The sequence below is a fragment of the Euleptes europaea genome, chromosome 1 (genome assembly GCF_029931775.1).
Source record: "Euleptes europaea isolate rEulEur1 chromosome 1, rEulEur1.hap1, whole genome shotgun sequence".
Lineage (NCBI taxonomy): Eukaryota > Metazoa > Chordata > Lepidosauria > Squamata > Sphaerodactylidae > Euleptes > Euleptes europaea.
Window position 1 is genome coordinate 5,116,258 of NC_079312.1, and position 26,524 is coordinate 5,142,781.

Sequence of the window (26,524 nt, forward strand, 5' to 3'; positions counted from 1 at the left end):
AGGATTCTCCCTGCGGGGAAGGGGGGAGAGACAGATAGCAACGTGACAGAAGGAAAACAAAAGAGAATGGAGACCCACGATGGATCAGAACGAGAGTGCCACTCGTGGTTTGTAATATCATTTCGTTATGTGACATACCAAGCTTTTTTAAGAGATGCCTGTAAGGTTCTCTGGGAAAGTTAAATGTCCCTGGCTCTTTAAAGATGCTACAAGCTTGTGTCTGATTATTTTGCATCAATCCCGACCTCATGGTTTTGGGGATGAGAAGAAAACTCAGGCTATCTAAAGCAAGCTCACCTGAAGCAATCCAAAGCAGGCTCACCCATAATCCTCCTATTCAATAGGGCTCATTCACAGCAAAATGGTTTTAGGGCTGCACTGAACATCTGTGTTCCTGTAGCATCTTCCCTGTTTCTCTAAACAACATGCCAGCGAGACTGCGCCCTATTACTCCTTTGTGATTCTGCCCTATCGGAGAGGGTCGCCATCACCTGCTCGGGGGATTCCTGGACCTTTCGGGACAGAGCCTTGAGGGGACTTCAGCTTCTCCTAGACTCTGTAGTGTATATTGTAAGGCCCGACTTCCAAAGCTACCCTTTTCTACAGGGGAACTGAACTCTGGGGTATGGAAATCAGCTGCTGTAATCCCAGGAGAACTCCAGGCCCCATCAGGAACTCAGGAGCCCTCTTATTGAACTTTGTGTGTGTGGGGGTCACTCTTCTCCCTAGAGTGGCAGGGTCAGCATCAAAGTCTGGCAACCTTCTCTGCTCACAGAGGGTTTTGAGGGTATAAAAATGACCATTTTTAATTGGTTCTTGTAGGTTATCCGGGCTGTGTAACCGTGGTCTTGGAATTTTCTTTCCTGACGTTTCGCCAGCAACTGTGGCAGGCATCTTCAGAGTAGTAACACTGAAGGACAGTGTCTCTCAGTGTCAAGGGTGTAGGAAGAGTAATATATAGTCAGAAAGGGTTGGGTTTGAGCTGAGTATTGTCCTGCAAAAGTATTGTCCTGTAAGTATCAATATAATGTGCTAATGAGGGTATGGTATGTTAATATGGAACCATTGTATCCTGAAGTGATCTGTTAATGTGTGTAATCCAAAGCTAATCTGTATGGCTATTGTTGAATGTTGTCTTTGTCTGGAGGTTTTTCAGGGCAGGAAGCCAAGCCTTATTCATTCTTAAACTCTCCTCTTTTCTGTTAAAGTTGTGCTGATGTTTATGAATTTCAATGGCTTCTCTGTGCAATCTGACAAAATAGTTGGTAGAATTGTCCAGTCTTTCAGTGTCTTGGAATAAGACCCTGTGTCCTGTTTGTGTCAGTCCATGTTCAGCCACTGCTGATTTCTCAGGTTGGCCAAGTCTGCAGTATCTTTCATGTTCTTTTATCCTTGTTTGTATGCTGCCTTTTGTGGTCCCGATGTAAACTTCTCCACAGCTGCAAGGTATACGATATACTCCTGCAGAGGTGAGGGGGTCTCTTTTGTCTTTTGCTGATCGTAGCATTTGTTGTATTTTCTTGGTGGGTTTAAACACTGTTTGTAGGTTATGTTTTTTCAAAAGTTTCTCCATCCTATCAGTGACTCCTTTAATAAATGGCAAGAATACCTTTCCTATGGGAGACTGTTTTTCTTGAGTTTTCTGATTTTTGTTTGGTTTAATGGCCCTTCTGATTTCATTCTTGGAGTAGCCGTTTGCTAGCAGTGCGTGATTTAGATGATTAGTTTCTTCCTTGAGAAACTGTGGTTCACAGATCCGTCTTGCACGGTCCATTAATGTTTTGATTATTCCTCTTTTCTGTCGGGGGTGGTGGTTGGAGTTTTTGTGTAAGTAGCGATCTGTGTGAGTTGGTTTCTGGTAGACCTTGTGACCTAACTGAAGGTTTGTTTTACGGATGACAAGGGTATCAAGAAATTTTTAAGTTGGGGGTCCAAGAAAGGGCACCTCTTATATCATTAATTATACCTGAAGATCAGAAGGCGGAAACCCCCAAATTTGGGGGGGGGGAGGAAGAGGGCATTTCTGGGGAGGGGGAGGAATTGTGTCTCACCGTGTCCACCCTCCCAACTCTAAGGTCACCCTCAGCCAAATGTAACTTCTCTTTAAATCAAAGGATATCCAAGAATTGTTTTTTTTCCAACGAAAGAACGGAGGGAGTTCACGTCCTTGACAATATGATCCCACATTGTGACACTGACATTTTTGAAAATAACACTTGGTGTGTCGTCTGTCCTTCCTTTTCAGGAGTCTCTTGCAGCCCTCGAATACTAATGTGCAGCTTTCTAAAAAAAGCCAGAGTCCTTCTGAGGGGAGCGACTGGCAGCTTCAGGCCCTCCAACCACTTTGGGAAGAGAACATAGTATCATAGAGTTGGAAGGGACCACCAGGGTCAACAAGTCCAACCCCCTGCACAATGCAGGAAATTCACAACTACCTCCCCCCCCACACACCCAGTGACCCCCACTACATGCCCAGATGACCAAGATGCCCTCCCTCTCATCATCTGCTTAAGGTTATAGAATCAGTATTGCTGACAGATGGCCATCGAACCTGTTCTTAAAAACCTCTAGGGAAGGACAGCTTACCACCTCCCAAGGAAGCCTGTTCCACTGAGGAACCACTCTGTTAGAAAATTCTTTCTAATGTCTAGACGGAAACTCTTTTGATTTAATTTGAATACATTGGTTCTGGTCCGACCTTCTGCGGCAACAGAAAACAACTCGGCACCCTCCTCTATGTGACAGCCCTTCAAGTACTTGAAGATGGTTATCATATCCCCTCTCAGTCTTCTCCTCTTCAGGCTAAACATACCCAGCTCCTTCAACCTTTCCTCATAGGATTTGATCTCCAGATCCCTCATCATCTTTGTTACACTCCTCTGGACATGTTCCAGATTGTCTACATCTTTCTTAAATTGTGGTGCCCAAAACTGAACACAGTATAGGTGAGGTCTAAGCAGAGCAGAGTAAAGCGATACCAGCACTTCGCGTGATCTGGACACTATACTTCTGTTGATATAGCTCAAGACTGCATTTGCCTTTTTAGCTACCGCATCACACTGCTGACTCACGTTCAGTGTTTGGTCTACTAAGACCCCAAGATCCTTTTCACACACACTACTGCTAAGACAAGTCTCCCCCATCCAATAATTATGCATTTTATTTTTTTTACCTAAATGTAGAACTTTACATTTATCTTTTTTGAAGTGCATTTTATTAGTTTTAGCCCAGTTCTCCAGCCTGTCAAGATCATCTTGTATCCTGGCTCTGTCTTCTACTGTATTTGCTACCCCTCCCAATTTAGTATCATCTGCAAATGTTATAAGCATCCACTCTATTCCTTCATCCAAATCATTTATAAAGATGTTGAACAACACAGGGCCCAACACAGATCCCTGAGGAACTCCACTAGTCACTTCTCTCCAAGTGGATGAGGAACCATTAACTAGCACGCTTTGGGTACGATCTGTCAAGCAGTTAGATCCACCTAACTGTAATAGGAGCTAAACCACATTTTCCCAATTTGTCAACTAGAATACTATGTGGAACCTTATCAAAAGCCTTACTGAAATCAAGATAAACTACGGTATGTCTACAGCATTCCCCTGATCCAGCAAGGTCGTAACTTTCTCAAAAAAGGAGATTACATTAGTCTGACATGACTTGTTCTTGAGAAACCCGTGCTGGCTCTTACTGATCAGATCCATCCTTTCTAAATGCTCAAGGACTGATGGTTTGATGATTTGTTTGAAAATCTTTCCTGGTATAGACGTCAAGCGGATGGGTCGGTAGTTACCTGGATCCTCCTTTTTCCCTTCTTGAAGATGGGGACAACATTTGCCCGCCTCCAATCTTCCGGGACCTCACCTGTTATCCAAGACGTTCCAAAAATAATGGACAGAGGCTCAGAAATTACATTTGCAAGTTCTTTAAGTACCCCTAGATGCAATTGCTGTTACAGGCAATGGCATCCAAGGTTAGAACTTTGCCCCTAATAAACCCATAGCAGCAGCAACAGTTCACAAGGAGAATTCAAGTATTTTACAAGGTTTAATACTATCTGTCCCTCAAAGACATAGCCTGTCTCTCAGAAGGATGTCACACTGACACAGTGCAACTCTAAAGGTATAAGATATATCTACAGATATATCTACAGATATCTGATTGACTTTCGGCTGGGAGATAGGACAGACAATTGAAGGACTTGCAGCTGGAAGAAGGGAGTTCATATTGCTTTGACTTTCAACTTGTACTTGGATAGCAATGATCTAATGACATTGAAGTAAAGTAACACTTGATACATGATTATGTATGTTAGTATAGTTAATGGCATGAAATATGTTGCATTACCAGTATTCTTAGCACAATGTAAATACTGTTTAAAGTCATATGATAAGACTCATTATACTCTCATAAAATAGACTAATAAGTTGAGACCTTCATAGGTCCTTCATGTGTCCTTCATACCTATTGAAGGCAAGTACCTTATGAGGTAATGACTGCTGGTACCTCAAGGGAAAAGGTATAACCTTTAGTAACTGATCCTTCCACAGGACAAGGACAGAAGAATGGTTTCTGTCCTTGAACAGTATATAAGGAGGAGCAACCCAACCGGCAGGCAGAGAATACCTGACAGGTTAATACCCATTGACTTGGACAGGAATCTCTCCATCCCTTTACCTGGGATGTAAAAGACTTGGCACTTAAATCCTTCTATGGATTGATATTCTCATGATGACAAACATATTGCTTTTGCAGTTCTACCTATGACTGGAGACTGGAGAATTCCCCTAAGGGGATTCATTGCCAGACAGACAGCCCAAGCAAGGACTGGATGTGTGGAATGAATGTCTGAATGCTACTCCATCTTGAGGAATGGAGACCCTTAGAAACCATATTAGTATGGGTTCTAAGAGTATAGATGTGACCATATTTGAATATGGTAACACTGGGATCTCATTGATGCTATGAGCTCTATAGGGGTTCTCACCAGATTTAACTAGCCTTATCCCAGTCCTGACAGACATGGAGATTGTAAAACCTAATAGCTCCCTTTAAGGGTCTTCTTAAAAGAAGCTGGGAGCTCACTCTAAGAGCATGCATCAGAGACTCTCTACCTAACAGAGATGACTGCACATTCTCTACACTTAGTTCTCATACAGAACTCTACGTATAATACATGGATTAAGATTCACTCACAGAACTCTCTGAGATTGGCACAGCCAGAGATAACATTACACAAAGCTCTAAGCTTACACATAGCTTACACAAAGCTCTAAGCTTACACATAGCTTACACAAAGCTCTAAGCTTAAATGTAGCTTTAACACATACAGCTCTAAGTTTACACATTGCATTTCTGTAGTCAGTCAGTTGTAAGCTTAGCATCACACTATGCTTACACACAGATTTTCCTGATCCTAACATAGATCAGAAGCTTTCACATATGTTAATAACATATAGCTTCATGATTCTATGGTTTCATGACTTCAGTCCTGATATAGACTGCTTTAAGAGCTTCAGACTCTAGCTCTAACATGGATACATGAAACCAGAGAGATCTTTTACCTTTGCAAACAACAATAACAATCAATCATTGCAACATTGAAGCAAAGGTGGGAATATCAACATTGATGGTTCAACAGGCATTGGGAACGTGACAGACCATACCAATCTGCGAAGGGGAGGTTTGAAATGACTTGACTGGGTAATGTATGCCTAAGATTATAAGTATTCTGAAATAAGATGCTTATTATATGATCCAATATATACATGTGTCAGGCCTGTATCTCAGTTACTCAGTTACTGTATCTCAGACACTTTGTTTTGCTTTTGTTTCTATCACTGACTAAGCTCAAGGACAACCCTGCATACCAAGGCCTGTTTGAAGCTCTGGGAACAGTCCTGGGAACAGCAGCTATGTTTGTGTTCTGTAATCACTTGCAAATATCCTTGCCTTTATACTGCTGAGTGTTAGACAGCGAGCTCATTGCTGTCACCTTTCCCTTCATGCTCTGTAATACCTATTTGACCAGTAAAGCCATCTTCTTTGGACCTGACTGTCTCTGTTGTGGTTTCTGGTTCGATGGGCCAAGAGCCCATTGTGACAGCAATCTCCATCACCCTTCTCATCAGTCAGGCTGGAGCCCAGGAGGGTTCGCCTGCCACTCGGATGGGAGCTAAGACAGAGCTCTCCGAGTGAGTTTACCGTGGCTGGAGCCCCGTGTGGTTCGCCCCGGTCCCGGTGGATCTGTTCCCCGGGTAGCCGTTCCTCGCCAGAGCCCTGGAAGGGTCTCATCCTTGATACCTTCCTTTGAGGACGCCCTAGACAACGTTCATCGGGCAGACGTGGAACGTAGCCGCCTGACTGGACTTGTACGGGCGCAGCACGGAGGCCAGCGCCCGCCATGACCTCCTAGCATCAGATTGTCTAGTGGAGGATGCTCGACTGGCCCGGGTGTGCGGAGCCGGGCCAAAAGCACTGGTGAAACGGATGGTTGCGCTCTTCCACGGAATGACCTCGACCACCACTTCAATGGCCGGGATTGCTAAGCTGTCAACCCCCGTCTGTGGTGTCAGCGCAGCGACCTTAGCGGTTCAGGTCCAGCCGCGACTGGATCTTCCGGATCAAGCCGGACCTATTTCGGCATGGGAGCAGGAGGCTCTGCCACTAGTTACCACGGCTCTGACCACCAAACTTGAAGCGGATCAAGTTTTGGCGGATCGTAAGGGGGTCAAAGAGGACTTGCAATATGAGGAAACTCTCTGGGCTGCAAATCTCCAAATAAGCCAGCCCCGTCGCTTAGGTGATGCGGGCGAGGATATGCTCCGACAGCACAAACGGGAACACACAGACCGAGTGGCCCACTTGCAGGATCAAATGCACTTTTTGCTTCACGACAACAACTGCTTGCAGCAGATACAAGCCGTACCGGATGGCTCGGCCCCAGCTCCACAACCAGGGACTCCTGATCAGGTTCAACCGCAGCAACCTGCGGCACCTCTGGGCGGAGCGCCCGTGTTGCCAGTAACTCCAGCAGTGCCTGTGGTGCCAGGAGACCCCGGAGCCCCCGTCCTGCCGCTGCCAGGAAGGCCAGGGGCCCCGTTCCTTGGATCTACACCAGCACCCGTACTACCTCCAGTTCCATGGAGACCACCCAAACTGAAGATCTCTTTTGCCAGCTCGGCAGAGATACTACCCCGTCAGCGACCCAAGGTGAGGGGAAGCCAGAAGCATCCCCCCAAAGCTTCCGCTCCCTGCCAGCGGAGATCAGCACGACCCCCTCAGGATCGCGAGTCCCGATTCCAAAGGGGGGCCTGTCTCGTTTGCGGCGCTATGGACCACTTCGTTTCAGCATGTCCTCAACGCCTGGAATTCCCTCGACCGAACGCATCGCCCCGAGCTCGGGGACGACCTCAACGCAGAGGCACCGCGGCCACCCGCAGTACAGCACCGGGACGGCCCACACCCTCTGCACTTCCTACTTATGCAGACCCCTCCGGGTCCCGGATTACAAGTGCCCCAGTGGGGGACAATTCTCCATCTTCGGACAGGGATCTTCCCTGGAATACCCCAGCGTTAACCCTGGACTCGCTTCCTGACCTGTCACAAACCCGGGGACGACCTCAACGCGGAGGCGCCGCGGCCGCCCGCAGTACAACGCCGGGACGGCTCACACCCTCTGCACTTCATTTCAGAGACTCTCCCGATCTTCCTACTTCTACAGACCCCTCCGGGTCTCAGATTACAAGTGCACCAGCGAGGGACAATTCTCCATCTTCGGACGGGGATCATCTCCAGGTTACCCCAGCGCTAAACCTGGACTCGCCTCTTGATCTGTCAAATTACCGGTCACAGGCTGCAGTGAATGGAACGTCCCAGCAGACCCCCGCAGTTTCTCCTGCAAAACCCACAAAACCGATGAAGGTGAGAGAAGTAGAAAATACGGTGTATGTGGACGCAGTGTTGCAACACTACAAAGGGGGTCCCCAACTGCCTGTCAAGGCACTTATTGACTCTGGCTGCAGTCGCACTTTAATTAGTGAAACCACATTCGCAGCTCTCAAAATCAAGTCCGAGGCGTTACCCGCTCCCAACCAATTTGCCCAGATGGATGGTAGCCCTTTTAAGGGGGGACCAGTCGATCATCGCACACAGGGAGTAGCGATGGGTATAGCTTCCCATTGGGAACAAATAGACTTTACCATAGCCCCCATTCGGTTTGAAATTGTCCTAGGGATTAATTGGCTCAAAGGCCATAGTCCTTATATAGACTGGGAAACGGATACTATTTCCTTTACCAATCCTATGTGCGAACAGCACCGACAAGGAGTCGCGGTGACGTCTCCACCCACTCCGGCTTTAACCTCCGATGCCGCATCGCCACCGCCTTTGCCCGATGCCTACAGAGACTTTGCAGATGTCTTTGATATTAAAGAATGTGACGCCTTGCCCAACGTACCACTGACTGTGCCATTGAAGTAGTTAAAGACTGCACACTGACTAAAAGCAAGATTTACCCCATGAGCGTTTCTGAACGAGTTGTGTTACGGGACTTTTTGGACAAAAATCTCGCTCGAGGGTTCATTCGGCCATCAAACGCTCCCAACTCGGCCCCAGCGTTCTTTGTCCGGAAAAAGGAGGGTGACCTGCGTTTATGCATTGACTTCCGAAAACTTAATGCAGTTACCCAAGCCAACGCCTACCCCATACTGTTGATCTCAGATATCATGGGGCAATTACAGGAGGGTCGCGTTTTCTCCAAGTTGGACTTGGTGGAAGCTTATTATCGCGTCCGTATTCGTGAGGGGGACGAACCCCTCACCGCCTTCTCTAGCTGTTTCGGAATGTATGAATTTCTTGTGATGCCTTTTGGATGCCTTTTGGGGGTCTTCATGCAACTCATTAACGAAATCCTCCATGATTTACTGTACCGCGGCGTGGTAGTTTATTTGGATGATATTCTTATTTATTCGAAAACCATGGAGGAACATGTTGTTCTGGTCAGAGAGGTTTTGCAACAACTGCGTAACCACCAGCTCTATGCGAAACTATCTAAATGCGAATTTCACCAAAAGCAGATAACTTTTTTGGGGTACATAATCTCTCATCGTGGCCTTAGCATGGACCCCGCTAAAGTCCAATCGGTACTTGACTGGACTCCGCCCTCTACCCGCAAACAAGTACAGCAATTTCTGGGCTTTGCTAACTTCTACCGCGGTTTCATTCCTAATTTTGCTCAAGTGACGCTGCCAATCACTGACCTCCTGAAAACGAAGGGTAAAGGGATTTCTGCAACGTTGCCCTCGGCCAAAATACTGTGGACTGATCAATGCCAATCTGCCTTTGTAGCCCTCAAACGGCTTTTCACTTCTGAACCGGTCCTGCAGCACCTAGATCCAAACCAAATGTTTATTGTGCAGGTCGATGCGTCCGACGTAGCCATGGGGGGGGCCTACTCCAGAGAGGACCGGACGGTCTCCTTCACCCCTGTGCCTACTTCTCCAAGAAGTTTGCACATTCCCAACTAAACTGGCCCATTTGGGAAAAGGAAGCATCAGCCGTCCACCATGCCCTTACGCTGTGGAGGCAATTTCTGGAGGGGTCTGGGATCCCCTTTGAAGTTTGGACCGATCACAAAAATCTAGCTGCCCTCACGGGGACCCATAAATTGTCCGCAAAACAACAGCGTTGGGCGGACTTCTTTGCTCAATTCCGTTTTGTTCTCAAACATGTGCCCGGGAAACAGAACGTGCTTTCAGATGCCCTATCCCGGTTGCCTCAATACCCAATAAAACGTGATCGGCCGACAGACTCGTTGTTTACCCCGGCGCAAAGGGAAGCCCTACCCCTACTGGTCATGCAAACCCGGGCCCAAACCCGGCTCCAGCAGGGGAACGATACCGTAGCTGACAAAGTATCCAGCCCCAACCAGCAGGCTCCCTCGCCTGTCCCCCTTGCGCCACCTGTATCCAGCGCTCCACAGCAACCAGCCTCTCCTCCCCCTCCACCACCACCAGCTCCTGCTTCACCCTCTCCCACAAACAGAGAGGGGGTGATCATCTCCAATACCTTCCTGGACTCCCTTCGGGCTCAGTGCCTAGCCGAACGCACTGCCCAAACCTTGCCCCAAGGTGTACTCGAGCAAGGTGGTTGTTGGTACAAAGACTCAAAACTATACGTGCCTAAAATACTTCGAAGAGAAGTTCTACAGTTAGCCCATGGAGCTAAAACAGCGGGACACTTTGGGTTCCTGAAAACTCTTCATCTGTTGCGCAGACAGTTTTGGTGGGGGGGAATGCGTTCTTTTTTTAAAAAAAAAAGATTTTATTTGTATAAATGAAGGGGTACAGGAAAAAAGGGAGGGATAAATCGTTATAAGTATAAAAACAATACAATATTAAAAAATAAGCTCAATTGTATACAGCAATTTCTATACAGCGATAAAAAAAAGAATTGATACAAAGTGTCATTCAATTATTCTACTTGTGTTGTTGTTCTATTATATGAAGGTCTAAAGTTTACTCAGCAATTATTTAAAACTAATTAGATAATACATAACCAACGTATTTCATTCAGTTAACTGGAATTCATATAAGTATAGAATGACACCCACTTAACGTCAAACTGCTCTGTAAATTCACTCGATTTTAAGTTTAACTCAAAAGTCATCTTAGCCATACTAGCAAATTCTAATAGCTTTTCTTTCCAGTCTTCTATTTCGGGTATGTGAGTTTGTTTCCAAGTTCTAGCAAGGACCGTCCTAGCTGCAGTAGTAGCATATTTAAAAACATCTTGAAGTTTCGAAGGCAAGTTAGGTGGCACTATACTGAGTAGATAGAATTTGGGATCAAATGTTATCTTGGTATTTAACATCAACTGAAGTTCTTGATGAATTCTTTTCCAATATGCTTGTAACTTTGGACATGTCCACCAAACATGAAAATAGGAACCGTCCGTGTCTTGACATTTCCAACAGGCACCTCTTTTTCCGGGAGTAGTCATCTGGGAAAGCATATTAGGAGTCAAATACCATCTATAAAATGTTTTATACCAATTTTCTTTAACTTCTTGGGAGAAGGTATATTTCAATTCGGAAGTACAGAGTTTTTCCCATAAATCCATATTAATCATTTGTCCGAGGTTTTGCATCCATTTTATCATGTTGGTTTTCACTTGTTCTTCTTCTGTTTCGTATTTCAAAAGAAGTTTGTAGATTTTTCCTAATAAATGTGAGTCATTTTTAGATATTATCTGCTCAAATTCTGTTAGTTCACGAAATGGCTGAGGGTAGGAACAGACTTTTTGTAGGTTAGACCTCAGTTGTAAGTAAGTCAGCCAGTTCAGTTTTTGAAATTTTTCTTGAAGATTAATCAAGGTCTTAATTTCTCCTGTAGGCTCTATCATTTGATTGTAAGTAAGATGGACGCCCGGTTTTAGTTTGACATTGTCATGATAAGCTTCAACTGGCGACATTATGGATGGTGGAGAAGGACTTATTCTCTGGGAATGCGTTCTGATGTGGACTCCTTCATTCGCAGCTGCCCTATCTGTGCCACAGTCAAACGTTCTCAAGGCAAACCCCCAGGACTACTGCAGCCGCTGGAAATTCCCAGTAAACCCTGGGAAGTGATTGCCATGGATTTCATGACGGATCTCCCCCTTAGTGGGGGCAAAACTGTACTATGGGTTGTTACTGACTTATTTTCCAAACAGGTACATTTGGTTCCCTTAGCGGGTATTCCCTCCGCCCCCAAGTTGGCCCGCCTCTTCCTGTCACATGTCTTCCGGCTACATTCGTTTCCAAGCAAGATAATCTGCGACCGCGGGAGTAGTTTTGTTGCTAAATTTTGGAAAGCTTTTCTCAAGTTAGTGGGGGTGGAGCAAGGGTTGTCTAGTGCTTACCATCCTCAAACGGATGGGCAAACTGAACGTGTCAATGCTGTACTGGAATGCTATTTGCGTTATGTCAATTATCACCAAGATGACTGGGTAGAGCTGTTACCTTTTGCAGAATATGCTTACAATAATGCTGTGCATCAATCTACTGGCTTCAGCCCTTTCTATGCTGTGTATGGTCAGGACTTCGGTCCTATTGCCCCTGTGGAAGGGTCTGAGGGGGAGGGGGATCCTGATGTCGCCTCATGGGCGCATGCCCTCCGTACTACTTGGCCCTGGCTGATTAGCAACCTGGACCGAGCCAAACGCAAGTATAAAGCGCAAGCTGATAAGCATCGCTCCCCCAGTAAGGACTTCCAAGTTGGGGACTTAGTATATCTTTCCACCAGAAATCTGCGCTCCACTCGTCCTTGTCACAAACTCAGTGCCAAGTACATTGGCCCATTTCCTATCGCCTGGATCATTAACCCTGTCGCCGTGGAATTGACTCTCCCCAAAACCTTGAGGCGTATCCACCCCGTCTTCCATGTGAGTCTCCTGAAACCCCATGTCGCCTCCTCGGACTGGCATCCAGATCCGCCTCCTGAACAACCAGTGATGGTGGGAGGGGAGGAACATTTCGAGGTGTCCAAGATCCTGGATTCACGTATACACCATGGATCTCTGCAATACCTAATTCGCTGGAAACACTTCCCCCCCTGCCTATGACGAATGGGTGCGTGCACAAGATGTCTCCGCCCCCCGCTTAGTAAACGTCTTTCACACCACCTACCCGGATAAGCCATCCCCCTTGCAAGGAGGGAGGGGGCCTTAAGGGGGGCAGGATGTCAGGCCTGTATCTCAGTTACTGTATCTCAGACACTTTGTTTTGCTTTCGTTTCTATCACTGACTAAGCTCAAGGACAACCCTGCATACCAAGGCCTGTTTGAAGCTCTGGGAACAGTCCTGGGAACAGCAGCTATGTTTGTGTTCTGTAATCACTTGCAAATATCCTTGCCTTTATACTGCTGAGTGTTAGACAGCGAGCTCATTGCTGTCACCTTTCCCTTCATGCTCTGTAATACCTATTTGACCAGTAAAGCCATCTTCTTTGGACCTGACTGTCTCTGTTGTGGTTTCTGGTTCGATGGGCCAAGAGCTCACAACATGATCCAATGCACTAACCATCTTTTACATGATTTCTGTAATTGTATACATTCTTGAATGAAATAATATTACTCTCATATAGAGGCATAGAGATTGTTAAATGACTGCTTGCAAACATGAATGAGTTCAAGACTTATAATGTCTGAACTAATGTAACATTTAAACCATTTACATGCATATATACATTATATACTTTTATGCTTCATCTTATAAATTTACTCCGGTAAGAAGTAGTGATTCCTGCCTAGTAAGAATAAGATAACATATCTCTTCTAAGGAAGGGGTCCATTCTAAGAGCAGAGGCACTGAAACGCACTTAATCACGACAAGAGGACTTTGTTTCATTTAGAGAGAGTTTGTGCACTACCCCAATGCCAATCGTAGGATGCAAATCCCTTCCCTCATCATGTGTTCTATTTATGCGATGTTGAGCACCGTTTCCCTCGCAAGAGAAGGCTGAGGAAAAGTAGGAATTGAGGAGTTCTGCCCTCTTTTCATCTCCTGTTACAATTTCACTTTCTGGTCCTCCCAATGGGGTTATCTTGTCCTTATTCTTGTTCTTACTCTGTACATAGGAAAAGAACGCCTTTTTGTTGTGTTTAGCATCTCTCGCTAGCCTAGCTCATACTGAGCTTTAGCATTCCTGACACTCTCCCTACAAGCACTGGTTATTTTGTTTGCATTCCGCTTTGGCTATAAGGCTCTCCTTCCACTTCCTAAATGAGTCTTTTTTATTTCTCAACTCTTAGCCAAAGGTTTAAAAAACATCCATTGCAAATATTCACAACCACCATCATTGTACAGACTAATAGTCAATTAATAACATTAACACAACTCCCCTTCCAGGAATCAGTATAAGAAATTCTCATACCTAGAATACTAATGGGCAGTTTTATAATAGAAATCATATCAAATTTTTTAAAAAAACATTTAAAGGGCTTAAGTCCTTCTGGGGTAAGCTACCTGCAACTTCAGGCCCTCCAATCACTCTGGGAAGATTGCGCCTTTTTTCCCTTCTGTGAAGTACCCAATTTGTTACCCCCGCCCCGTGGACTCGGGGTTACACAAGGAGCATAGGGGTCTCTGCCCCCTTTGCCACAAAGCATCCCTGGTGTATATGTGTGTGTGTGGGGGGGGGAGTCAGTCTCTGGAGTGGGGAGTTGAGGTCACTGTCTCCGTGTCCCTTCCTCCTTTGTCCTTTCTGTGCCCATTAAATAATGCTCAACTGATTTCCATCTTCCATAGCTCCTGGAGCGTGAGAAGCATGCTCAGGCCTCACTGCTGGGGTGCTTTGGGGTGGGAGAGGATCCTTTTCTTTCAATTCCCAAACTCTTCTGCATACCTAGGTAGCCACCGCCCCCAACCCACATCCTGTTTGCGTGCCCTACAGAGAGGAAATTGAACAAAAGGTTTATAGATTATAGAAATACAATACCATACCTCAGTTGCATGAAAAAGAGGACTGGGTAAAAGAGTTTAAACGGATCCTCAATAGACCAAATGATTTTTACACTGAAAGAAAAGAAAACCACTGTCATATTGTAGATCACGTCTTAGCCACAGGCAGCACCACAACAATCACTTGTCCATCTGCTGCAAGGTGCTGCCAAACAAAGCAGCAATCCTCCAGAGCAATAGTTTAGAAATCAAAACGCAAAATTAGAATGCTTCTATTAACCCTTTCCAGCCCAAAATGCCTTCACGTCGAATCTGGATCACTCTCTCTTTTTAAAAAAATATATATATTATTAACGCTGTAAACGTTACAAACACTTAACATACACGTACAGAGTAGGCTTCTTCCAAGGAGCTCAGTTAACAATTCTAAACAACACAGTAGGCAAGCGAGACACTCATTTAAATTATCATTTCTGCTTGGGGATAGAGCGCTGTAACTTCTCTCTCCTAGAGGCCCTCTGTCCTTTCACCCGGCCCATCTTCGGATTCATCCAAATTCTAGCCTTGCAAACCAGATCTAGTACTTCTGCTGGAGTCTTATTTCTCCTCCTCCTACCAGGACTCTGCCATAAATCCTCTCCACATTGACTAGGTTTCTGGATCCCTCGCCAGCTCTATGCGGGGAAGGGGCTGCATCTCCCCCCCCCACCCCCCCATACTTATGCAGAGAGGGGGGAGGAAAGGGGAGAGCCAGGCCGAGCAGCCCACCCTCTCCACACACCCCTCTCCCCCAGCCTCGGGTTCCCCCCGACCCCGACCCGGGACCCCCCTCGACTCACTGGGGAAGGAGGAGCAGCAGCAGCAGCAGGGCCCAGGCCGCCTCTGCGTCCCCGCGGGCGGACTGCGGGGGAAGACAGGCGGAAGCGGCCCCTCCAGGACTGGAGACTCGGTGGCCTCCGTTTCCGGGGGGCGGAGACAGCCAGCCAGCAGAGGCCGCCCTCCAACCGAGCTCCGCCCCTTTCTCTCTGCAAAACGGGTTGGCATTTGCTGGGGGAAGCGGGGGGGGGGGAGAAAGACAAGGAGTTGCTGGGAGACCAGAGACATTTGGGGAAGGGGCAGATTCCCCCCCCCCCAGCCTGGAATCACCTCTGGCGAGATGTTGGCCCTTCTTTCTCCCCCCTCCCTGGACGCCCCCTCCCCAAGCAGGATCCACCCCCCCGTTCCCCCCCCCGCACAGATCCACCGGGCTTCTTGGAGCCCCAAAGGGGGAGGGGAGGGGAGGGGAGGAGGGGGGCTGGCAGCAGAGGCCCCTTTCTTGCTTGGGGACTCCCAATGGGAAGCCTCCTCCCCACACGGTAGACCCAGCCAGAGATGGTCTGATGGGGAGGCTGCTGGAAGTAGAGCTGAGCCACTAGAAAGCTCGATGAGGACTCTTGGTCTGGTTGTGTGTGTGTGTGTGTGTGTGTGTTAAAAGGGCCGTCAAGTTGCTTCCGACTCATGGCGACCCTATGAATCAATGTCCTCCAAAGTGCCCTGTCCTTAACAGCCTTGCTCAGGTCTTGCAAACTGAGGGCCGTGGCTTCCTTTATTGAGCCCACCCATCTCTTGTTGGGTCTTCCTCTTTTCCTGCTGCCCTCCACTTTTCCTAGCATGATTGTCTTTTCCAGTGACTCTCGTCTTCTCATAATATGTTCAAAGCACGACCGCCTCAGTTTAGTCATTTTAGCTTCTAGGATCAGTTCAGGCTTGATTTCATCTAAAACCCACTGATTTGTTTTTTGGGCGGTCCAGGGTATCCGCAACACTCTCCTCCAAGGCCACATTTCAAAGGAATCTGCTTTCTTCCTATCAGCTTTCTTCATTGTCCAGCTCTCGCACCCATCCATAGTAATAGGGAATACGATGGCATGAATTAATCTAGTCCTGGTGGCCAGTGACACATCCTTACACTTCAAAACCTTTTCTAGCTGCTTCATGGCTGCCCTTCCCAGTCTCAATCTCCTTCTGATTTCTTGGCTGCAGCCTCCCTTTAGGTTGATGGTCCTCATCGAGCTTTCTGGTGTCTCTACTTCCAGCAGCCTCCCCATCAGACCATCTCTGGCTGGGTCTACCTTGTGGGGAGGAGGCTTCCCATTGGGAGTCCCCAAGCAGAAAGGGGCCTCTGCTGCCAGCCCCCCTCTTCCCCTCCTCTCCCCCCTCCCCTCCTCTCCTCTCCTCCTTTGGGGCTCCAAGAAGCCCGGTGGATCTGTGCGGGGGGGGAACGGGGGGGGCTGGATCCTGCTTGGGGAGGGGGCTTCCAGGGAGGGGAGAAGAAGGAAGGGGCAACATCTCGCCAGAGGTGATTCCAGGCTGGGGGGGGGGAGATCTGCCCCTTCCCCAAATGTCTCTGGTCTCCCAGCAACTCCTTGTCTTTCTCCCCCCCCCCCGCTTCCCCCAGCAAATGCCAACCCATTTTGCAGAGAGAAAGGGGCGGAGCTCGGTTGGAGGGCGGCCTCTGCTGGCTGGCTGTCTCCGCCCCCGGAAACGGAGGCCACCGAGTCTCCAGTCCTGGAGGGGCCGCTTCCGCCTGTCTTCCCCCGCAGTCCGCCCGCGGGGACGCAGAGGCGGCCTGGGCCCTGCTGCTGCTGCCGCCGCTCCTCCTTCCCAGTGAGTCGAGGGGGGTCCCGGGTCAGGGTCGGGGGGAACCCGAGGCTGGGGGAGAGGGGTGTGTGGAGAGGGTGGGCTGCTCGGCCTGGCTCTCCCCTTTCCTCCCCCCTCTCTGCATAAGTATGGGGGGGTGGGGGGGGGGAGATGCAGCCCCTTCCCCGCATAGAGCTGGCGAGGGATCCAGAAACCTAGTCAATGTGGAGAGGATTTATGGCAGAGTCCTGGTAGGAGGAGGAGAAATAAGACTCCAGCAGAAGTACTAGATCTGGTTTGCAAGGCTAGAATTTGGATGAATCCGAAGATGGGCAGGGTGAAAGGACAGAGGGCCTCTAGGAGAGAGACGTTACAACGCTCTATCCCCAAGCAGAAATGATAATTTAAATGAGTGTATCGCTTGCCTACTGTGTTGTTTAGAATTGTTAACTGAGCTCCTTGGAAGAAGCCTACTCTGTACGTGTATGTTAAGTGTTTGTAACGTTTACAGCGTTAATAAAGTACATGTGTTGTTTTTTTTTAAAGAGAGAGTGATCCAGATTCGACGTGGATTCGATGGATATTTTATGTTCCCATATTCAAATATGGTCAGATCTATACTCTTAGAACCCAAACTAATATGGATGGTTTCTAAGGGTCTCCATCCCTCAAGATGGAATAGCATTCAGACATTCATTCCACACATCCAGTCCTTGCTAGGGCTGTCCTTAGAGGAATTCTCCAGTCTCCAGTCATTGGTAGAACTGCAAAAACAATATGTTTGTCATCATGAGCATATCAATCCATAGAAGGATTTAAGTGCCAAGTCTTTTACATCCCAGGTAAAGGGATGGAGAGATTCTTGTCCAAGTCAATGGGTATTAACCTGTCAGGTATTCTCTGCCTGCTGGTTGGGTTGCTCCTCCTTATATACTGTTCAAGGACAGAAACCATTCTTCTGTCCTTGTCCTGTGGAAGGATCAGTTACTTAAGGTTATACCTTTTCCCTTGAGGTACCAGCAGTCATTACCTCATAAGGTACTTGCCTTCAATAGGTATGAAGGACACATGAAGGACCTATGAAGGTCTCCAACTTACTAGTCTATTTTATGAGAGTATAATGAGTCTTCTAATATGACTTTAAACAGTATTTACATTGTGCTAAGAATACTGGTAATGCAACATATTTCATGCCATTATAAGACTTCCTTAACTATACTAACATACATAATCATGTATCAAGGGTTACATTACTTGAATGTCATTAGATCATTGCTATCCAAGTACAAGTTGAAAGTCACAGCAATATTAACTGAAAAGTAAGTTACATCTCCCTTCTTCCAGCTGCAAGTCCTTGAATTGTCTGTCCTATCTCCCAGCCGAAAGTCAATCAGATATCTGTAGATATATCTACAGATATCTGTAGATATATCTTATACCTTTGGAGTTGCACTGTGTCAGTGTGACATCCTTCTGAGAGACAGGCTATGTCTTTGAGGGACAGATAGTATTAAACATTGTAAAAAACTTGAATTCTTGTGAACTGTTGCTGCTGCTATGGGTTTATTAGGGGCAAAGTTCTAACCTTGTATGCCATTGCCTGTAACAGCAATTGCATCTAGGGGTACTTAAAAAACTTGCAAATGTAATTTCTGAGCCTCTGTCCATTATTTTTGGAACGGCTTGGAGAACAGGTGAGGTGCCGGAAGATTGGAGGCGGGCAAATGTTGTCCCCATCTTCAAGAAGGGGAAAAGGAGGATCCAGGTAATTACCGACCCATCCGCTTGACGTCTATACCAGGAAAGATTTTCAAACAAATCATCAAACCGTCAGTTCTTGAGCATTTAGAAAGGATGGATATGATCAGTAAGAGCCAGCACGGGTTTCTCAAGAACAAGTCATGTCAGACTAATATAATCTCCTTTTTGGAGAAAGTTACGACCTTGCTGGATCAGGGGAATGCTGTAGACATACCGTAGTTTATCTTGATTTCAGTAAGGCTTTTGATTAGGTTCCACATAGTATTCTAGTTAACAAATTAACAAAGGATTATGGGTGGGCCTGCTTTGGATTGCTTCAGGTGAGCTTGCTTTAGTTAGCCTGAGTTTTCTTCTCATCCCCAAAACCGTGAAGACGGATTGATGCAAAGTGATCAAACACAATCTTGTAGCATCTTTAAAGAGTCAGGGACATTTAACTTCCCCGGAGAACCTAACAGGCATCTTTAAAAAAGCTTGGTATGTCACATAACGAAATGATATTACAAACCACAAGTGGCACTCTCGTTCTGATCCATCGTGGGTCTCCATTCTCTTGTTTTCCTTCTGTCACGTTGCTATCTGTCTCTCCCCCCTTCCCCGCAGGGAGAATCCTCTCTTCATAGCCAAGTGAGTAAAGGGACCTTTTCACAGTTGGAAGTGACCCGATAGAAGCGGAAGGAGATGGAAGGGCAGGACCCGGAAGGACCTGGACCTTCCAAGAGAGTAAGGAAAGGTCCCCTGCCCATCCAGGCTGGGAGTGGCATCGAATTCTGGGAGAGAGCTGTGCCAGAGAACTGGAATGAGGAGCCCCTGAACTCAGAGGTATATTGCCAACCCTTCCGGCAGTTCCGCTGTTGGGAGGCTGATGGGCCCCGAGAGGTTTGCAGCCAGCTCCATTTACTTGGCAAACTATGGCTGAAGCCAGAGAAACACAGCAAGAAGCAAATCCTGGACCTGGTGATCCTGGAGCAGTTCCTGACTATCCTGCCCCAGGAAATGCGGTGCTGGATAAGAGGATGCGGGCCGGAGACCAGTTCCCAAGCAGTGGCCCTGGCCGAAGGTTTCCTCCTGAGTCAGGCAGAGGAGAAGAGGCGGGCAGAAAAGGTGAGGGCTTTTCTTTCCAGGTATTCCAATTCAAGCAACCATATCTGACATTACCCTAAAGTTTCCCCGCCCAATAGTTGTCCAAGTGTTAATCATCCGAATGGATGGTTTAGGTTTAACAACCTGATTCAGCAGCCGCTTCATCTAGGGAATTTCTTATCCATCCAGGTAATTCCCCAGGGTTGGAGGAAAACCCTACCTGGTCTGTTGATAGAAAGGTGCAAAGTCTGGGAGTGGGGCAGAATCCATTCCTTGGTGTCTTCCATTCCATCTCTTACCCGTCTCTCTCACTGCTGTTTCAGAGTTGGGGTCCATCTGGGAAGATGGAAGCTAAGTTCTGTGAGACGGAAAGAGCCCCTTCAGAGGAAGGGCAGTGGGCCCAGTCCCAGGAGTGTGCCCAAGATGCCCTCTCATGCGGTAAGGACTCACTGTGCCTGGATGGGATTGAGGCACCCAGTGAATTTGATGGGTAGAGAGTTCTATTCAGGGGGAAAAGAGAAACGGTCCTCCATGCAACTTGTGGCACTCAGCGTTCACTAATTGTGATGCCAAGAAAAGGGGATTAGACAAATTCATGGAGGCCTTTGGTCTGATCCAACAGAGATGCTGCCACGTTTTTGATCTCCACCATTCACAGAACAGGTCTCAAGTATCAGAGAAGTCTGAAACGTGTCAGCAGCTTTTTGAGAACCCGGAGAGGCTCATTGGTTCCTTGTGCTTCTCTTCCACCTCTTCTACAACTTACTACAAAGTGTTACAAATTTTTTTGAGTGTAGATAGGGCAAGGTTTCCCACCCTTGGAAAAGGGAGGCATGAAGCATGCTTCACACAAGAAAACAAAGCAAGAAGTCAAGGATTTCTTCCTTTCTTCCACTTTTCTCTCCCTTGCAGGCAGTAAAGAGACAGTGTTGATCCATTCGCTCTGCGGAAGTGTGGAAACAGCTGCTGCGCTTCCAGACTTGGTAGGCGAGATGACCAGGGGGTGGGGCGCTAGGTCCCCCCTCATTTTTCTGGGGTGGTTTTCTCCTACAGTTGTTGTTAAGGGGCCCAGACAAGAGGCTCTCAACACCACTCCTTTTATACAGGCCAAGCTCTCCATCCTGCACCCTCCCAGAACGCCTCCCGTTCCAGAGAGCCTCCTCTGCCTTGCATGATCTCTGACGAAGGAATCTGCTTTTTCTTTCAGTCTCCAGTTACCTTTGAGGAGGTCACTGTGTATTTCACTGAGGCAGAGTGGGCCCTGCTGGATCCAAGCCAAAGAGCTCTCTACAAGGAAGTCATGCTGGAGAACTACGGGAGCGTGGCGTTTCTGGGTAAGATGTTAAAGGTGCAAATTGCTGCTATTAGGATTGTGCCATGGGGCTGATGTGTGAATCAAAATCTTAAACAGCAATACCTTGTTTTGAGGCCTGCTTTGTTACTTGATCCCTTTTGGGAGCCTCGAGGTGGTGGGGTGGCAGTGAAAGCAATATTCAGCATGGCCGGGTAGAGTGACCCGAGTGTCCTGGCTGGCCCAGGGGCAACAGAGGCCAGTGTTGTGGCCATTGCCCAAGCCAGATAGGGTGTCCTGGCCTAAGGCCAATACAGGGCCAATGCAGGGCTGCCCTCCGGAAGACTCTGGAAGGGGCTCCCATCCTAATTCCTCAGTTGCCAACACTAGTCCCCCAGATGGGATTATTGTCATCCGCTCTGACTGTCATCTGGAATGCAGCCATCCCCCTTACACTGGTTGGGATTGTGGGCTTTAATCCTGACCAGGTTTCCCTTCTTCCTTGGATTTCTTGTCCTTCCCCATTTAAGAACCATCTCTCTCAGTCTCTCTGTCTCTCTATCTATCTTCTTGCGGAGAGACAGCTTGGTGTATTGGTTAAGAGTGGAATCTGGAGAGAAGGTTTTGATTCTCCACTCTTCCACATGAAGCCTGCTTGGTGGTCTTGGGCCAGTCATTGTTCTCTCAGAATTTTCTCAGCCCCACCTACCTCTCAAGATGCCTGTTGTTTAGAGGGTAAAGGAATTTTATTTGTAAGCCTCTTTGAGACTCTTTAGGGTAGAGGAAAGCAAGGCCTTCTTATTCTCTTCTATTTAATAATCAATAGCAGAAAAACAATGGAGCTGCACAACAAGTCAAATATGAACAGTGGGGGGAACAATTCTTTGCCACTTTAAGGAGAAAAAGTAGAAAAGGGCAAGAGTCCAGTAGCACCTTAAAGACTAACTATAATATTTTCTGGTAGGGTATGAGCTTTCCTGAGCCACAGCTCACTTCTTCAGATAAGGATAAAAAGTACATATAAGGAGTAGGAGAAGGGAAGGAATAGACAGAATATAAAAACTGCTCTCCTGGGAGGTCTGGCTGGGAATAAGGTGTGGCCAGCAGTTCAGTTGGGGGGAAAAGAAGGTCTGATCAAAGAAATGCACACTCATTACTGAACAGTGCCTGATGGGTGGCTTGACTTCTTCAGTAAATGCTGATTGGATGTGTTTCTTTATTGGAGAAGCACATGTAGAAGAGATGTTGGGGGAATGGAGGGGTTCTCTTTGCAAAAAACCAAGAATACCGATTCCAAAGGAAACTTGACAGGCAGAGGTGGACCCCAGAAGCAGGAGGGAATCCACGCAAACAAGAATAGGGATAGGCCCATTCCATACCAAGGAGGGATTTCGCATGAAATCCCAGTCCAAGAAGAAAGGTCAACCAAAACAAGAAGGAACAAAGGCCTCCATGCTAACCAGACCTTCCGCTCCAGGGAAATTGACAATAAAAGTGAGGCCTTTGGAAAGACCTTCATTAAGAACATGAGTATTATTTCCAAGATTCAAATTCCCTCAGGAGAGAAACCATATGATTGCGAGGAATGCGAAAAGACCTTCCATCGGAAATGAGCCCTTACTTCCCATCAAAGAATGCCCCCAGGTGAGGAGCTGTATCAATTGTTAGAGTGCAAACCAAATCATGTCCCTTTAAAGTGTATTTTAATGTACTTTTCAATCTACAGCAGGGAAAAGCCACTGAAATGTTTTGCGTGAGGGTGATCTGACCTCCTTGCATGGGTACTAATGGTGTCTGTCTTTTTATTCCAGCAGGGAATGATCAGTGGAATGAGCGTGATCGGGACGTGCATCAGCTATTGCCAGATAAAGTGAAGAATGAATATTTGAAAGGAAACTCCATGAGTCAAGGCAAACTAAAGAGGCAAAAAGAAAGTCACATGGTCAAGAAGAGAGATAAACGCATTCCTGGCCAACAGCAGGATGTCTGTAAACTAGTCCACGTGGTGGAGGCGGCGTGCAAGTGCTTACAGTGTGGAATGAACTTCTCGGATCAAGCCCAATATGAGAACCATTTGCAAATACACAGTGGAAAGAAGACGCATCAATGCATGGAGTGTGGCAAGAGCTTCCTTCGTAGAGCAGAGCTCCTTAGACATCAAAGAACACATAAACCTTATAGCTGCTCAGACAGGGGCAAGAGTTTCTCAGAGAAATCAGACCTTTTTCAACACCAAAGGATTCATTCAGGAGAAAAGCCATTTATCTGCATGGAGAATGGAAGGATGGTCTCTCGTGGAAGAAAGGGTAATGTCCTTTTTCGAAAGCCTAGTGTAATGGGGGTACATAAATGCTTTCATTGTGGAAATTACTTCAGATACAGATCACACCTCCTTGTGCACCAAAAAGTACATACAGGAGACAAACCTTCTGAATGCTCAGAGTGTGGAAAGAGATTCAGTGACAGTGGCCATCTTCAAAGGCATCTAAGAACCCACACAGGGGAGAAACCTTTTGAATGCTCAGAATGTGGAAAGAGATTCAGTGAAAATGGCAATCTTCAAAGGCATCTAAGAACCCACACAGGGGAGAAACCTTTTGAATGTTCAGAGTGTGGAAGGAGATTCAGTGACAGTGGCAGTCTTCAAAGGCATCGAAGAACCCACACAGGGGAGAAACCTTTTGATTGTGCAGAATGTGGAAAGAAATTTACTAGCAGTGGCAATCTTCAAAAGCATCAAAGAATACACACAGGGAAGAAACTTTCTGAATGCTTAGAGTGTGGAAAGAGATTTACTAGCAGTGGCAATCTTCAAAGGCATTTAAGAACCCACACAGGGGACAAAGCTTTTGAATGTTCAGATTGTGGAAAGAGATTCAGTCACAGTGGCAGTCTTCAACAGCATCAAAGAACCCACACAGGGAAGAAACCTTTTGAATGCTCAGAGTGTGGAAAGAGATTCAGTCAGAATGGCCATCTTCAACAGCATGAAAGAACCCACACAGGGGAGAAACCTTCTGAATGCTCAGAGTGTGGAAAGAGATTCAGTGACAGTGGCCATCTTCAAAGGCATCTAAGAACCCACACAGGGGAGAAACCTTTTGAATGCTCAGAATGTGGAAAGAGATTCAGTGAAAATGGCAATCTTCAAAGGCATCTAAGAACCCACACAGGGGAGAAACCTTTTGAATGTTCAGAGTGTGGAAGGAGATTCAGTGACAGTGGCAGTCTTCAAAGGCATCGAAGAACCCACACAGGGGAGAAACCTTTTGATTGTGCAGAATGTGGAAAGAAATTTACTAGCAGTGGCAATCTTCAAAAGCATCAAATAATACACACAGGGAAGAAACTTTCTGAATGCTTAGAGTGTGGAAAGAGATTTACTAGCAGTGGCAATCTTCAAAGGCATTTAAGAACCCACACAGGGGACAAAGCTTTTGAATGTTCAGATTGTGGAAAGAGATTCAGTCACAGTGGCAGTCTTCAACAGCATCAAAGAACCCACACAGGGAAGAAACCTTTTGAATGCTCAGAGTGTGGAAAGAGATTCAGTCAGAATGGCAATCTTCAACAGCATGAAAGAACCCACACAGGGGAGAAACCTTTTGAATGCTCAGAGTGTGGAAAGAGATTCAGTCAGAATGGCAGTCTTCAACAGCATCAAAGAACCCACACAGGGGAGAAACTTTTTGAATGCTCAGAGTGTGGAAAGAGATTTAGTCATAGTGGCAATCTTCCAAGGCATCTAAGAACCCACACTGGGGAGAAACCTTTTGAATGCTCAGACTGTGGAAAGAGATTCATTGACAGTGGCAATCTTCAAAGCCATCTAATAACCCACACAGGGGAGAAACTTTTTGAATGCTCAAAGTGTGGAAAGAGATTCTCACGCAGTGATTATCTTCGTAAACACTTAAGAACCCACACAGGAGAGAAACCTTTTCAATGCTCAGAGTGTGGAAAGAGATTTAGTGAGAGTGGCAGTCTTCGAACCCATCTAAGAACCCACACAGGAGAGAAACCTTTTCAATGCTCAGAGTGTGGAAAGAGATTCAGTGAGAGCGGCAGTCTTCGAACTCATCTAAGAACCCACACAGGAGAGAAACCTTTTAAATGCTCAGAGTGTGGAAAGAGATTCAGTGAGAGCGGCAGTCTTCGAAGTCATCTAAGAAGCCACACAGGAGAGAAACCTTTTGAATGCTCAGAGTGTGGAAAGAGATTCAGTGAGAGCGGCAGTCTTCGAAGCCATCTAAGAACACACACAGGGGAGAAACCTTTTGAATGCTCAGTGTGTGGAAAGAAATTCAGTCACAGTGGCAGTCTTCGAAGTCATCTAAGAACCCACACAGGTGAAAACCTTTTGAATGCTCAGTGTGGTCAGAGATTCAGTCGCAGTGGCAATCTTCAAAGGCATCTAAGAACCCATACAGGGGAGAAACTTTTTGAATGTTCAGTGTCAGGCCCCTGTCCCCTCATCAGTTGAGACACTCCTATTTGATCCCCAATCTTTTCTTAGTTTTTTTGAAGGCCACCCCATTGAAAGTGTAAAGTGCAATGTGTGGATCTTTGGGATAGGTTTGAGGGAGTGCGTCCCCCTGCCATGTCCAGAGCACATTTCCTTCACAGAGGCAGGATGTCACTCAGACTTTTATATAGCTCCCTCCAGCTTCATGGCCTGTGAACACTCATATCTCTACTTCAAGAGAATTTTTAAAAAGGTTTTTTTGAATTATGCAAAATATTACAAAATATGCCAAAATATACAAAATTTACAAAAAAAATAGCTCATTCATCTTAGAAAATATCACAAAAAAAGAAAGCGAAGAAAAGAAAGAAAAAGTGAAATATAAAACAATACAGAAACCGACTTCAACTCTCCTCATACAGAACAGATTATTATATATATTGTTTCTTTTGTGAATAACACTTTTATCTGTTTTAACTTTAGTTATTATTTAGCTCTTTTCATCTTAATCTACAATTTAGTATGTTTAGGTTCTAAAACCTAGGGTCATTTTTCTATCCCTAAAATGCTGATTTATATATATTGACCATACCTTCCAGATTGGCATTGGGGTAGTGCACAAACACCTAGTTTCTTTAAATGAAACGAAGTCCTCAGGGCCAGATGAATTGTATCCAAGGGTACTTAAAGAACTTGCAAATGTAATTTCTGAGCCTCTGTCCATTCTTTTTGAGAATTCTTGGAGAACAGGTGAGGTGCCAGAAGACTGGAGGTGGGCAATTATTGTCCCCATCTTCAAGAAGGGGAAAAAGGAGGATCCAGGTAACTACAGACCCATCAGCTTGACCTCTACACTGGGAAA

The 26,524-nt window shown here is 46.5% G+C and overlaps 1 protein-coding gene across 1 annotated transcript; it reads left to right on the forward strand.

Moving 5' to 3' along the window:
* Positions 1-79: 79 nt before the first annotated feature.
* LOC130493848 (gastrula zinc finger protein XlCGF57.1-like) lies at positions 80-25,548 on the forward strand (the record flags this gene model as incomplete). The annotated part of the gene is made up of 8 exons (XM_056867482.1): positions 80-107; positions 16,881-17,089; positions 19,427-19,450; positions 20,230-20,344; positions 20,819-20,893; positions 23,009-23,332; positions 24,134-24,350; positions 24,678-25,548. Coding segments are annotated over exons 1-8 (1,863 nt in total), but the record flags the coding sequence as incomplete, so codon positions are not given.
* Between the last annotated feature and the right edge of the window lie 976 nt (positions 25,549-26,524).